Genomic DNA, 16,472 nt, shown 5'->3' with positions numbered 1-16,472 from the left:
ATAAAGTGTAATAATAAAATTCATAAAATGAGTCGTTCATTATACTGCTTATGTTATAAAAATTACTAGCCTACCAAATCTACGTGAATTTGCTCGGAGTTTCTATTAGAATTCGATTGGTTTTTCGTTAATTTCGCTTTTTTTTCAATAGGAATCTTTCTTATAAAATATTGAATAGATATGAATAGAATGGGATTATATAAAAATAGTCTTTATTCATTAAAAAAAGACATCGCAGTGTAGATTGCATAAAGACAATAGTGATAAAGATGAAATCGATAAATCGAGAGCACTTAAATGAACTGATAATTCTGGCCATCGAACTCTATTTCACGTTCAGGGCACGTTCCCTGATCATGACGATTACTGCAGAAATTACAGAACCAAAATATCCGAGTCATTATGTGAACGATATATCCCTTTCAACTTTATTTCACTCTTTCTATGAAGAGCGAAGATTCGTATATTTATTATCAGATAATCGGGTGAATGGACCGGGTGGAATTGATAAATACCATTGATTGAAGTATGTATGTAGGTAGATTTTTAGTGAATGTTCTGCTGCAGAAAAGATTTTAGGCTCGGTTGCATCTAGCCCTGTTATCCAAATAAACCCAAGGGTAATTTGTCCTCGGGGTCAATTATATCGTAGGGGTCATCATTTTTCAATATTTGACCGGAAGAATAATTTGTTATTTATCCTGTAGCCCCATTTGAATGAACACTTATTTAACCTTGGGATAAAATTTTGTTTGTTCCTAGGATAAATTTGAGATACTCTTCCGGGTAAAATAATCATCGAACATCCAAATTTTTTTTTTCTCGGGCTTTCAATTGAAAGCCCGAGTTATAGACCCGAGTTTGTGGCAGCGATGTCAGACAAGATATGAATGTTTTTTTGGGCTCAAATGAAAGAGCGGGTCGAGAAATGGCGTGCTAGGGCCTCTAAAGATGGTTTTGAACCAGGGGAGACTCCTAGACCCCACTGGACAATGTTGTCACAATTGCGCTTTTCAGTTGAAAACAGACATCATCTTTAGAGACATTTGTCATTTTTAAAGACTTCTGCACGCTATTTTTCGAGCCGCTCTTTCATTTGAGTCAAAAAAAAAACATTCATATCTTGTCCGACATCTCTGCTACAAACTCTGGTCATCAACTCTGGTTTTGAGTTGAAATTGGAATTGTTAATTTACACAATAATAGGATTGCATTGACGATTTTTTCTTAACTCTCAAAAATCTTCAAACAATTTTCTATCGATTGGTGATAAAATTTTTTGGAAATAATGAAATAGAGAAGATAACACCTTTTTTTTCAAGGGTGATTTTCAAAATTTTATTTAAAAAAAGTACTAACTAGCAAATGTTTTTTATTAGCTCGCAATTTTCTTCAAAACTACTTCAATGAGGAAAAAAATGAAAATTTGGAATATCTATACATGAGGGGCTAATTGATCGGATCTGAGAATCTACCGTGAATCCACGGTAAAATTTACTGTAGCACTGCTGAACAAGGATGAGTAGGGACCGACAGCATCTCTCTCTGCCTAAACCTGTACAGCTTCCCCCACCACATGTACGATCTAGGTATTATATGTCTATGGTGCAGGCCCTGTCCATCTCTTCAGAATTCAAAATAAAATGAATTATTCCAGGCATGATCTACTCATTTTCTGCGATGCTTTCACGAGTACGTTCTATATTCTCTCCACCAACAATTCAATAATGAAAATGTTGAAGACAAAAATACTTGCTGACAAATTTTTCTCTTCTAATCACACTACTTTTTTTTTCTTCGCCTACTTCATAGATCTTTTCTCCCCAGTCAGGGGGGTGACACTCTATCTTTCAGCGCGTTTCGCTAATGTCACACTCCGTAGCGCGGCGCTACTTCGCATTCGTGTTGGATTTAAAGACGCGCGTAAGAAAAAAATCCATATAGAAATTTAGCGCATTCCTTAGAAAATTTTATTACATTTATGTTCAACTTTTCAGTCAATAAAATTAATTTTTTTCATACACCTTATTCTCTTCAGATATTTTCTACAGAATTTCCTCCCCTCAAATTTTCCAAGTTTTTTTCATTATATTTTTTTCGCTTCTCATTAAGAAAATCAAACAAAAAAACTTGGAAAATCGAAGCCGAGGAAATTTTATAGCAAATATTTCAATGGAACAAGCTGCATATAAAAATCGAATTCTATTTTTTTCTATTCAATATTTTTTACTGAAGATTTCAATTGAAATCCGATAGAATTGTGTATCGAATTCGCTAACTTCTTCTATTAAATTTTTTCATCCGTCTTTCATAGTTTAATTTTCCGCCCATTTCCAAGGCCGTATAAATGAAAATCAATAACGAAGTGATCAAACGGTTTAACTCGATTTTCGCTATTGTCCAGTTCTCAGTTGAATATCTCTAAATCTAACGAAGATAGCAAAATTTTTCTCACAACCTTTTTAGTAGCACTCAATTCGCGCTACAAAAAAGGTTACCGAAAAATGTCGCCATCTCCCTTAAATTCGGAAATATTTCTAAAAAACTCAACTGAATACTAAATGGATTTGAATCGTTAGACCACTTCGCTACCGAAATACTGAGAATCTAGTTGCGAAGGTTGTGTAGTCCACTAGTTCCGCTGAATGCGAGCGCGAGTGACACCTAGCGCCACGAATCCGTCGACTCTACCGGAGTAGAGATGCAAATGCGTCACATGATGGTCACATGACCGTCATATGACGGTCACATGACGAGGCGTTCATGACGGCTGTCACATTCCCCCTCCCCCTCCCGTGACCGTCACAACTTGTCAAGAAAAAATGACAGTCATCTTTCATCTATATAGATGAAACTTTATTTTTTTCTCGGTCAATTTTCAGTTGACTTCCATTTGTCTTGACCTAATCCGCATTTTGAAATGGAAATCACGTTTTTTTTTCATCCATATAGAAGAAACTATTTTGTTTTATTCATGACCGTCACAATTGGAAATTAGTTGACCGTCATTATGCAACTATATAGATGGTTTGACAACAATTTGGTTACAAATGATTTGTGACAATCATATGTAGTTGGAAAATTTGTGCGTCACATGACCGTCACAAGACCGTCATTTTTTGGTCATATGACGCGATCTAAAAAATGACGGTCATTTTGCATTTCTATACCGGAGCCGCACGATCTAGAGGCAAAATGCTGCGGTGTCACCCCCTGTCCCCAGTAGAAATCCCCCGACTCGGTCAGACCCCCGTCGCGTCGCCAGACGTCGCTCCACTCGTCGATACCGTCGACGTTTACCGCTGTACAGTACCACAAGTCGTTGTCGTGCAACATTATATCGCTACCACGCTATATATGCGCAAGTGGGTTGTTGTACGTTCAGCGTGTGGGGTACAGGCGACACGAGAGGGTGGGTCGTGGACGTCGTAGAATCCTCGATCAACTCTACTGTTCTCCCGCGATAAAGCTCCACATTTCCCTCTTCCACCGTGAAAATCCAGCAATTCCACCGAAAAGACACTACCAAAGCCCCGAAAACTCGGCCAAGTGACACCGAAAACCAGTAAAAAGTGACTAAACCAATGAAGGACAACGCTGGGTCCCTCAACTGTCCGATCTGCGCTGCCTCACAAGTGCTCAATTCCCCAAAACAATTGAATTAAACTAAAACGTGTGAAACATCCGGCGAACGTGATGCACCCCGAGCATAACTCGAGTGTTCATACGTGTTGCGAGTGTTGCATGAAGTGACTGAGTGCTGGGGGGGTTGAGTGCGGGGAGGGAGAATCACCAGAGTAAGGACTCAAGGGCCAACGAACTTGACACATGCCACTAAATTGATTCCCACAATTAACGTGCTATCGCCCCCCAAAATCTTGACTCAAATTCCATTCATCCCTCCCCCCATTTTGTGCCTGTCAAGAGCAATTAAATATCCCCCGATGAGGGGAAAAAGCTGCTGTTAAATTTTAAAAATCGCCTCGAGCGCTCACAACAATCGCGTAAAAGCCCGCACGCCCTCGGAATCGACTAGAAAATGAAAAAGCCTGTGGTCTATTTATAATTACTCAAGTGAATCAACGCGCCTCGCCGATGCTAGTAAATGGAATCTTGACTCTAGTTGGTTTTTATCGTCACGAGTGATGCGGGATTATTCCGCGGCGAGTAGATTCAACGGTTAACATCGCTGGCGATATTTATTTATCTTTATTTTTTAATCTGTTGTTCTTGTATTCTCCCCCTCAGGCATTCGTGCGCTTCGCCCCGCCCCTCAGGCATTATACCACGTGTGACATAATTTTATTCCGAGACTCGAGGGGAATCCGCGGGGCGAGGGGGGAGGGGAAGGGTGATACAACGGGTGGAGTATGACTATACGGTAAAGTTGAGTTTCTTGTATGCCTGGTACTGTCGTTTCACGGCAAATATGACGCCCGAATCGGACTCGTTTACATGATATCTGGTCATCCTTGTGGCGTGCAGCGGAGACGATGCGGTGAGTCAATTTTTTATTGGTATATTTTTTTTTTATTGCTTTGGGTTGGTTGTTTGGTTGCCGTCGGTGGCTGTGCCACGGGGAATTGTATTGGGCTATCGTTTGTATTTTTATTTAGAACTTGAACCGGGCGATTTTCGTGGCAACTGACGGCGCTGATTCGTGCCGACAATCGTAAAAATAAATTCTCGTGTCATACGTATGAGATAATCGGGGATTCTCCGGGCAAATAGAACGAAATATGTCGAGATGAGGGAAATAAGGGAGATTATTTGTTGGATGAGAGGGAGAATATGGGTCAGTCAATGGGGGAAAATCGTGTAGGCGACGTGTCCTACTATCGAATGGGGTTAAACCGATCTTCCCCCCCATTGTTCTTTTAATAAACAGGGGTGAGGAGGATGTGAGAACAAAAAATAACGATGAGGTATCGTGATAATAAACAACGGCGGTGTCTGGGAGGGGGACGAGGAGCGGAGGTATTCACCTGTGGACGCGATCGACGAACCGGATATAATTGAAAGTTTTTTCAGGTTGTGGTGGGGGCACCTCGCTGGGGTAGGTTTCGATATTTTTTATTGGCGGTGGGGGGATCGACCCGGCTGAGGGATGATGGATCGAAATCGGAAATTTGAGTCGTGTTCTGTTATTTTTGGAGATTTCAATATTTTACGAGGGAATTGTGGGGAAAAATTTAAGTCGATTATTTTTTTGCCTGAAATGGACAGTTTGGATGATTTTGGTGATTATGAACGCATTTTTTACGTCTGCGAAAAATGATTTTAGGGTTGAAAACTGATCATCGAATTTGGGTTTGAGGGATGATGGATCGAAATCGGAAATTTGTGTCATATTTAAAGTTGTTTTTACATATTTTCGATATTTTCTGAACCAAAATATGAGGGGCAAATTTTAAAAAATACGGTTTTCAAAATATTGTTTTTAGATGCCAGTAATTGCGATTTTTGTTAAATCTTTGTCAGACTCGGCAAAAGATCACAATTAACGACGCATCAAGAGTTCAAATCGATTACTTTTCTTGCATATAATTCATACTTTGGATAATTTTGATTACGAAAATTTTTTGTATTCGAAAAAATCATTTTAGGGTTGGAAACTCATTGGGGTTTAAAGGATGATCGATTGAAATCAGAAATTTAAGCCATATTTGAAGTTATTTTTACATAATTTCGATATATTCCATATCAACGTTATAGGGGAAAATTTAAAAAAACACGGTTTTCAAAATATTGTTTTTAAATGTAAGCAATTGCAACTTTCATTAAATCTTTCTCAGACTCGGCAAAAGATCACAATTAACGACACATCAAGAGTTCCAATCGATTATTTTTCGTCCATAAAGATCATACTTTGGATAATTTTGATTACAAAAATTTTTTTGTATTCGAAAAAATCATTTTAGGTTCGAAACGCATTGGGGTTTAAGGGATGATCGATCAAAACGAAAAATTTGAGTAATATTCAAAGTCGTGTATTTATAGATTTCAATATTTTCCCACTGAATTGTGTGAGAAATGTTTTTAGACAACTCAGGTGTTAAAATATTCCTCTTTTATCCGTAAATAATGGAAATTGTTTGCACATTTGGAAACATTCTGCTATGAAAAGGAGGTGTTGACTCGAAGATTGAAAAATAATGAGAAAAGACATCTCATTTAGAAGAAAAGAAGCTCAACGTTTTTATTTTTTAGAAAAATGTTTGCGCTAATGCATTACAATGGAAATTGTAAACAAATTGGATGTCACTCGGATCATGGTCGTTGGTGGGTTTAAACTAATCCGCAGGCCACAACATTCAAACTTTTGCTATTAATTTTTATGTTTTAAACGGATGATTGAGGGTGGGATATTAGAAATTGATGCACAATGCGGAATCATCACAAATCCACAATTTTTCTTGCCTGAAATTAATAGTTTAGATAATTTTGATTATGAAAGATTAAGAGAGAGTGGGGTAAAACGGCCCCGTTTGATTTTTTCAAAAATGCTAACAGCTCATTCAATTTTAAATGAAACGGAATAATTTTTTTTCCATAGAAACTACACTTCTTCCCCTTTAGAATGAGCCTAGACTGATCTCAATTAATGAATTTGTTTCTGAGTTGTGAGTATCACGAAAAAAATCGAAAGGGGCCGTTTTACCCCACTCTCCCTCATTTTATTTCTTCGACAAAAGGATTTTAGGGGCGAAATCTGGCGATTTGTAAATTATTTGTGAAAGAATCTCGCAATCTTCAGGATTTTTTTCATTTTTTCGTAAATACTCCTCAAACTGTTAATTAGTGGATTAAGGTTTTGGGAAATGTCCATGACGATTTTTTATTTGTTTTTTTCTTGGCAGAGAAATAAGGATGATGGGTTTTTGTCCTGAAGAGGGCCTCAGATATTGAGGCCGAAACGTTGACAATGTCACGCTTTAACACGTGATATTTATCTGAAATTTTCGGAATTATCGTCATCAAAAGCGAACGATTTAATGAGAAAATGATTGAAAACTGTTAATTACAAGCGAATTTCTTCAATTGTCCATTTCATCTTCACTTGGAACTTGAAATTTTACGCAATTTTCCCCTAAATTGAATTCAGTGTCACGCGCCTGCACAGTACGAGCACGTTTGATGACCCGCAATCACCCAGGGCTAAAACAAAAATTCTAATATTCAACTAAAAATATTAATACAGATTTCATAAAGGAATAAAAAAATGTTCCACGCATTTTCCATTCTCAATTTTTTTCCTGAACTAAAAAATTGGAAAGACAAGTTTCGGGATTGAAATTCAGTAGTGAAGCGGTACCACGATTCATTTTATTTTTCGCTTCTTTTCATCACGAAAATCAGTCAAAAAAACTTGGATAATTTGGGCCAAGAAATTTCTGCAGAAAATAAGGTGAACAGGCCAATTCCTGGACGGTTAAGGTAAATTCGAGTTTCGTGGTAGGCTCTAAAATAAAAGAATCACCTAAATGGGGATATGATGGCTTCCATGCCTTCAAGAATATTTTGATTAGCAGAAAAAAATTATTTGAAGTCGAAATAACAAAATAAAGAATAATTAAGTTGAAAAATAATTAAATGCAGCCGAAATCCCTAATTTCTGGACGGCTGGGCCGATTTTTTTTATTTATTAAATGTCGATCAATAGAAAAATTAATTATGATCTTTGGCGTGTTTGAGTCCGATTGTATATGTTCTGTTGTCAGCCGAAAAAATTGCGGAATTTTCCTTGACCATGAAAAAAAAACACATTTACTGACACTGATGAAACATCCTTAAAGGGTAACAGAAGGCGAACGTTTCCTCGAAATTTTCAAACAAATTTCCTGCTCAAAGTTATTAGTATTTTTTGAACCCAAAGCACATTGACCTTCACCATCACCTCCTGGAGATTAATGTGCTTCGATTTGTAAAAATATCGATAACTTGGGGGAGGGAATTTGTCAAAAAATTAGGAAAATGGGCCGCATTCTGTTGCCCCTTAAAGCAGCTGTACCCTTCGGCCGGACTACACTATACTTTTAAATATTTCCAGTTTTTAAATTTTTCAACTAAATTGCATGGAAAAAATTTGAAAAAATTCATACCCAGTCGGTATTATCTAAATTAAATTTCGCAAAATATTGATATTTTTTCAAACCTTTCCCTCTTATAAATAAATAATAAAACTTGTTTGCAAAACGGTGGATAATTTTTTATGTGTCAAAAAAATTCTTTGATTACAATGGAAATGTTGATTTTCACATAAGACACCGGGTTAAATCCTGATTTTTAAACGTTTCTTCTTTGAAAAACCAAAACGATGATTAAATTGAGAAAAAAATTAGAATTCCGAATCTAATCGAGTTTCCTGCAATTTTTTTGCAGTTTTCAATAATCTTTGAATTTACCGTAAGGGTAGAGCTATAATACTTTAAGCAGATGAAGGAACTTGAAAATGGTTCATTGTACCCCGCGGTCTCCTACTTGACACAATTCTGTAATTCCAAAGTTTTTATCTCCTGTCAACCCTCGTCTCCCCAGTGGCAATGTACGTTGGATAAGAGCCAAAAGGCTCGTGCGTGTCAATCAAAATAATCGCATTGGAATTCAATGCCTGCTGCCCCATTATTTCGGTGTGAGTCACACTTTTACTTATTATCAAAGGCGTGTGCAACAGGTTGTGAGGTAAACAGACAACAAGGGGATGGCGGATTACAATGTGCTTGTGCCATTAAAACCGGTGTGAATAGTGGATGCCACGGATTTTAGTGTTTAACGGGTAGAAAAGAAACGCGAGGGGAAAAAAAGATGGAAAGATGAAGAAATATCCCGGGCGTCTAGTGGGGCTTCGAGTATTTAGAACTCACTAAATATAGCAGTATAGGATTCCTGAAGCTCACTGTAGTAGTCCCCGGTATCGCTGGGCTTTCCCACTGGGTAAAAATGGACGGTTCGTTTGATTTAAACGTCTTATTTACATCTGTACTGATTCGTGGATCGTGTTGATTACGCGGCTAATTGTTCGGTGAAATTTTTGTCCGTTATGGCGCGCGAATTTTCATGCATAGGATTTTTTTAATGCAATTGACTCCGGAGTTGGTTTCCCATTTCACTGTTGTTTAATTCAGGGATGAAGAAAGTTTTCTGTGCTTTTGGTATATGGCCTCAGCGAATTGTGTCACAGCTTTCGCGACTTTGTATTAAATTCCAAATTTTTTCATTTCATTTTTTATTAACATTAGCTGAGAATTAACGGAAATGAATAATTTTCCGAGAAATTTTATACTCTTGTAGTAATTTGATTTATTTTTATTGAAATTTAGTATTTTTCGAAAACTTCATTTTTTAGGGAAAATCCAAAAGATTCGTAAGCGGCAGAATGTGAATTTTAATGCACATGAATTTTTTTGATGCAAGTAATTGACTCCGGAGTTGGTTTCCCATTTCACTGTTGTTTAATTCAGGGATGAAGAAAGTTTTCTGTGCTTTTGGTATTTGGTCTCAGCGAATTGTGTCACAGCTTTCACGACTTTGTATTAAATTCCAAATTTTTTCATTTCATTTTTTATTAACATTAGCTGAGAATTAACGGAAATGAATAATTTTTTGTTTTTGTTTTCTTTCATTTTCCGAGAAATTTCATACTCTTGTAGTAATTTGATTTATTTTAATCGAAATTTAGTATTTTGCGAAAACTTCATTTTTTAGGGAAAATCCAAAAGATTCGTGAGCGGCAGAACTTGAATTTTAATGCACATGAATTTTTTTGATGCAAGTAATTGACTCCGGAGTTGGTTTCCCATTTCACTGTTGTTTCATTGAGGGATGAAGAAAGTTTTCTGTGCTTTTGGTATATGGCCTCAGCGAATTGTGTCACAGCTTTCACGACTTTGTATTCATGAATGTTTTAATTGGCCTTGTGGTCACGAAGAACAATATTAACTCATTGTTAGTGAATGATGTGCAGTCCATGTTTCGGCTTTATTCCAGAAAGTCGTGTTGGGAGAAAATAATTAGTCGAATTTTTCTGCAGTTGCATTGTATTCGAAATGTTTTTATTTTGTTTTTTTAATGATTACCGGTAATTGAGAACTAACAGAAATTAATAATTTTTTGTTTTCATTTTTTTTTTACTTTTACAGAAATTTCATGCTCTTGTAGAAATTCCTTTTGTGTTAAAATTTAATAGTTTAGAGTTGAAGTTTAGAGTGAGGAATTAAATTCTCTTAAAACGTGGAATTTTTTTGATTGTGATGATTGGATGACCTTCTGAGATGTAAAAGAAAAAAATGGAATTCTTATTGACAGTTTAGTTGTAATTTTCGGGAGATCGATATTTCATTCAATTTAGGGGCGAAGAATCATGAAAAAACTGAACTAAAAAATTTGTAAATTTTGAATGGCAAAAGATAAATAAAAATTCTAAAATCAACTTCTTTTGTCGCTTATTTCTAATCATTAAATCTCTAACTTTTGAGGAAATTGAAGCGTCAAATTTTTTTTAAAATTATGAATAAATTTAAAAAAAATCAGGATCAATTCTCGACAATGACGGATAGATCTTTCAAATACTAAAACATTTCCTTTCAGCGTCTTCCTCAATGTGTCAATAGCTCTACAAAGATCCTAGTAGTGAAAACATGAATATTCAGCACCGATTTACGCTGAATTTTTACTGAATTGAAAATAAATAATACATTCACCTGAAATTTTCTGATTTCTCTTAATTTTAATGAAATAATTGAACTAAAATGAATAGTTTCGTCTTATTTTTTCATCGAATTATGAATTTAAAATGGCAGAAGGTAAATTAAAGTTTTCAACTGCCATCCCATTTTGTCCCAACGATCTCACCATTAAATCCCTAAAATTTCAGGAAAAACAAGTGTCAAAAATCTTTAAAAATTACGAGTAGATTTAAAAAAATCAGTAACAATTCTCAAAAATGAATATATCTTTCAAAAACTAAAACGTTTTAAATTCCACACAAATGAATCCACCACTCCAACCAATGTTTTCTCCTTAATGTGTCAATAGTTCAGCAAAGAAGCTAGTGGTGAAAATCTCGCCGTAGCATGCCAAGGGGGTGTCAGAGGAGGCGCGTCGCACTGATCCCGCGTCGTTTCCAACTGTCTGCTGTGGCTGGCAGAGGACAAACACGTAAACGAAGAAAACGCAGACGAGGCTGTTGCTACAGTGTCGTGATAAACGAGGCGAAAACGTGGATAGTGAGTTTTGGGGGTAGTGGCCGGTGTAAATTAGATTAATAAAGGACACGAGGGTGACAAGGGTGGACGACAGATGAGCACGAGCGATGGCGTGCCACTGTCGGGTCCCGATATTGGTAACGGGGCCCGTCCCACCAGTGACACTGGTTATCCCGATGGTCAGCAGACAGGTGGACAGACACAGGATGGCCTTGCTTCGTCGAAAGCAGCAACAGCTGCCGCACCCACAGCTCCACCCAAGAGACCGGCCAGGAGGGGTGCCAAACCCACTCCTGACAGGCCGGTACGGGCCCTCTTCTGTATGGGACTTAAAAATCCACTTAGGAAAATGTGTATCGACGTCGTTGAGTGGAAGTATCCTTTTCTTATTCTCATTAGGATGAAACATTTTCGACATTTTTTTTTGGTTGCTCTTGATAATTGTGGATAGAAAAGATTTATCGGCTACACAGAGAGAAATTTTTGATAATAATTATCCTACCGTTCTGTAAAAGTGTATCATGAGTCATCGTTTTCTCATTTCTGTCCCGAAATTTAATGAAAATTAATATATGATGATCAAATTTTATTCAACGTTTGAGAAATTTTATCCTGACGCATAATAAATTTTACCCTTCCAGTTCAATAATTTTTATGTAGATAACAACGAAAATTCTAGAACAGTTGGTAAATATTACTCTACCGGCACCGTAATTTTGATTTTTATCAGGATAAAATTTCTCTGACGTAGAATAAAATTTGATCGTCATGTATTAATTTTTACTAAATTCCGGGATAGAAATGAGGAAATGATCCTGCTTCGTGTAGCAGGCGCCCGCGTTATTAACCCTCGATCACTCCCTCAATGAGCGCGGCGCAGCCCGTATTCGCTTTTTATATTTTAGCGGCTTTCTCGACGCTTAAAAATTCTGAAAAAAAAGAATTCCTAGTCCAATACTTTTATTAAGCTCTGGCGTTGTCCGTTTTTTCATTGCTTAATCATTTATTTTAAAAATCCTATTTTAATTCAATCGGAAATTTCGTGATTTTACTCTAAATTAACGTAGAACCGTTATCATAAAATCGTTATTTAACGAGCGATATTGGAAAATTACAATAATCCAGAAAACAATTTCCCTCAAGAAATCACCTCCAGATTAAAGTTATCGTCAAAGGAATCAATCAAGCGTGAAAACCCATGCTCATGCTGTATAAATCGAGAGCCACTCAGGCGTATTCATTAAACAGAATGTTGAAATGAAACGTTAAATCTCTCGACGTACCCTTACATGCACTGTTCAATGCTGTTTTGAAAACTTGATACCCTAGAAACTTCGACATTCGATACTTGCAGTGGCCTGATTCTCCGAGACCAGTTGAAAAGTGAAATCCAATGAAATGCGTAATACAATGAATTCCTCTGACATTGCTTTGCACAATAGATTCACCGCTGTACCAATTCTATTGATTGCACCTGGTATTCTTGTTTCTCAACAGTTGAATTGAATGAATTTTCTTTCACTTGAATTAATCAGACCTTTTGAGTGGCTCATTCTCCTGACAATTTTAGCCAATTGCGTCGCCCTGGGGGTGTACACACCGTATCCCTGTGGCGACTCTAATCAAACAAATATGTACTTGGTAAGCAAAATTTTAAATATTCATGAATAAAATATGGTGAGGAAATTTTATTGAAAAACACTAGTTTTTTCTCTGAGAAATTCTATTGGAATTCTATTAGAATTCTGTTAAAAGTCTGTTGAATGTTGTGCAACAAAAAAAGTCAACAGAATTTTCTTTATAGTCTTGGGCATAAATTTTCGAGTTTTTTCACAAAATTTGTTTCTCCTTTCATTGAAAAATTCAAGCGCAGAAACTCGAAAAATTTAAATCGAGGGACTTTTATGGAATCAATTCCAGCAGAATAAGTTGCATGAAAAGATTCCGGTCTACAGACTTTTGGTAAATTATTTTTTGTTGAAAATGGCTATGAAAAAAGAAATTTTGAGAGGATTGCGATGAAAATTAAATGGAGTTCCGAGCAAGAAGAGCAGGTTTTTCTGAGAGATACTTTAAAATTTTTATTGCAAAAGTCTATTGAATGTTATGCAACAGAAAAAGTCAATAGACTCTTTTTTATGGTCTTGGATAGAAATTTTATGTTTTCCCCTGTATTTTTTTGGTTTATTAAAAAATTCAAGTAGAAAAACATTAAACATCTCAGACGAGGATTTTTCACGTAATCAATTTCAACAGAACAAGTTGTATAAAAATATTTAAATCTCGTGATTCTTTCGCTGAATTATTTTTTGTTTCAAATTTATATTAAAAGAAGAAATTTCAATAGAATTTCCCAGTACACTAGCTTTTTTAAACAGGCGCCTCTGGATTTCGACTATAACTCTATTAAAGTTCAACAACAATTTTATTGAAATCTTCTTGAAGATTCAATTTACCTTTTGCCGCGATTTTTATAAAAAATCCTACGACCTCCTCATACGATTGAGCAGATATTCGATAGAAAAGAATCAATAAATTTTCGTTTTTCTATTATATATGAAATTATTCTGTTGACACTTTTTCTGTCGAAAAAAGAGTTTCTAATTAATTGTCAAAACCTCTTACACAAAAATCAATAACATATTTCCGTGATTTCCAATAGAAATGCTCACAAAAACAATAATTCTATGAATAGAACTGAGAGAAAGCGCTAGAATTTTCCATTTAAACATTCCACTCATAAAAATGAAAATTATTCATATAAATTCCCATTTTCAATTTCTCAACAGGAAAAAATCGAGTACGTATTCCTCGTCATATTCACCGTGGAATGCGTGATGAAAATAATCGCATACGGTTTCGTAGCCCACCAAGGAGCCTACCTCCGAAACGGATGGAACATGCTCGATTTTACAATTGTTGTAATAGGAATGATCAGTACAATACTGACAATACTGATGAAAGAGGGCTTCGATGTTAAAGCCCTGAGGGCATTTCGAGTACTACGACCACTCCGGCTGGTTTCCGGTGTGCCAAGTCTACAAGTAGTACTGAATTCCATCCTCAAGGCAATGGTACCATTGCTGCACATTGCATTACTAGTACTGTTTGTTATCATCATTTACGCCATTATAGGATTAGAATTATTCTCGGGAAAAATGCATAAAACGTGTAGAAATAATAAAACAGGTGAGTGCAGAAGTCATTTTATATTCTTAATAGTTTTTGCTGAAGAAGATGGAAATTACTGAAAATAATTCTTTCAATTTGTTGATAATAATATTTCCTGTTAAAACTTGAATGTAATAGAAATTTGCTATTCTATTTTATAGGAATAATAAATTATAAAAAAATACTGTTTCATATTTTTCGTATTGTTCTGAATAAAATTATTCGAATACTTTCCTTCGTCACGGTTTGCGAGTTTGAAGTGGCGGGGATAGTCGTGGATATTATAATTGAGTTGTGGCATAAAATTTATTCACTTAACTAGGGGGCTCCGCCCCCTGCTCGCCCTACTTTATTATTTTGTTATTTTGATCGTTAGTTCGACCCTTGTGACCTTTAATCGGACCCTTGTGACCCTTATTCTGACCCTTATTCTGATCCTGCTGACCCTCGTGATCCTTGTGACCCTTATTTTCACCCTTCTGACCCTTATTTAGACCCTTATGATTTTTAATCGGACCCTCGGGACCTTTCTTCTAACCCTTGTGACCCTTAATTTTGGAGTGTTAATTTCAAGTACTAAATTATCATCACCAGAAGTCGATTTGGATTTTATAGTATAGAGATAGAGACCCTTATTTTTACCCTTGTGACCCTTAGTTTCTGACCTCCATGATCCTTATTTGGACCCTTAATCTGACCTTTGTGACCTATATTTTGATCCTTGTGATCCTTATTTAAACCCTTGTGACCTTTAATCGGACCCTCGGGACCCTTATTTTAAGCCTCATGACCCTTATTTTGACCCCCGTAACCCTTTTTTGACCCTTGTGACCCTTAATTTTGGAGTCTTAATTTCAACTACCCAATTTTCATCACCAGAAGTCCATTTGGATTTTTATAATATGGAGACATAAAATAGTAGAGTACGAAAATTGGATGGAAAATGTTGGAGACGTTTTTTTTTATTTTGAAAAATGAAGAGAAACTGAGAACTGAGGCCAGTTAATCGAATCCTCCAATCCAGACATTTTCAATTCTTTGTAATTCATCAAGTTCCATTATTCATCGACTTGAAAATACGTGTTTAGGAAACCCTAGCGAATTGGATGGAAAATTCTATTCGCATTTTTTTAAATTTTGGCAAGTCATAAAAAGTCACAATGCATTGCAAAATGCGGAGGTTTTCATATTTAGTAAAAAATTTTATGCCAAATCCAATTAGTAATTCAAATAATATTTTCCTCAGCTGAAAAAGCTTTCCATCACCTACTAACTTTCAGTAAAATATATTCAGCAAAAACATGTCAAATGATATTCAGCAAATTTTAAATCTGAAATGGCGAAAATGACATTAAAATCCATTACCTTCCTTTCAAGGTGAAATAATGGAGGAGCCACATCCCTGTGGTGAGGCTGGTTTCCAATGCAACACACTAGGAAGTCAATACGTATGCAGTAGACAGTATTGGGAGGGTCCGAACTATGGAATAACAAACTTCGATAACTTTGGACTGGCGATGCTGACTGTCTTCCAGTGTATCACACTAGAAGGATGGACCGACGTGCTGTACGACATTGAGGACGCAATGGGCAGCACTTGGCAGTGGATATACTTCGTGTCCATGGTCATTCTCGGTGCATTTTTCGTGATGAATCTCATTCTCGGTGTTTTGTCCGGAGAGTTCTCGAAGGAGAGGGACAAGGCGAAGAAGAGGGGTGAGTTGTAGGGATGCAACGGAATATACTGACTCGTGAATTTACCGTCACGAGGTCGGATGCGCACTCCGCGCAAAATGAATGATTGATAACTATTTTTGCGCAACATTTCGAACAGAATATCGAAGAATTTTAGTGAACTATAAGAAATATTCTTATTGAGCCTCTTTTTATTGTAGAGAGGAGAGAAGAAATAATAAAGTTGTTTTCATCTCACTGACCGCAAGCCAATTAGTGCTCATAGAAAATCAAATTAAAATGAATTAAATTAAATTAATTCCGGTGAAAGATATTAAATTTCGTTGTATCAAGTCGGTTAATTTCCCTCAAGTAAATCTGTTCCACTGCATCAAATATTCTCACGTGAACATATGGTTTTTT

General features: G+C 36.3%; 1 protein-coding gene across 1 annotated transcript in view; it reads left to right on the top strand.

The window, feature by feature from the left end:
• The first annotated feature begins 11,298 nt into the window (after window positions 1-11,298).
• LOC107045861 (muscle calcium channel subunit alpha-1) overlaps window positions 11,299-16,472 on the top strand; it is a 35,245-nt gene continuing 30,071 nt past the window's right edge. Inside the window, exons 1-4 of the mRNA XM_015268264.1 lie at window positions 11,299-11,579; window positions 12,740-12,845; window positions 13,994-14,393; window positions 15,753-16,091. Coding sequence (XP_015123750.1) covers window positions 11,299-11,579; window positions 12,740-12,845; window positions 13,994-14,393; window positions 15,753-16,091 — 1,126 coding nt within the window. The remainder of the gene's footprint in view (window positions 11,580-12,739; window positions 12,846-13,993; window positions 14,394-15,752; window positions 16,092-16,472) is intronic.

The sequence above is a fragment of the Diachasma alloeum genome, unplaced genomic scaffold (assembly GCF_001412515.2).
Source record: "Diachasma alloeum isolate Michigan unplaced genomic scaffold, Dall2.0 Dall_scaffold_01094, whole genome shotgun sequence".
Classification (NCBI taxonomy): Eukaryota; Metazoa; Arthropoda; class Insecta; order Hymenoptera; family Braconidae; genus Diachasma; species Diachasma alloeum.
Note: the sequence above shows the minus strand (reverse complement) of the source record. Positions and strands in the feature narration are given on the sequence as shown.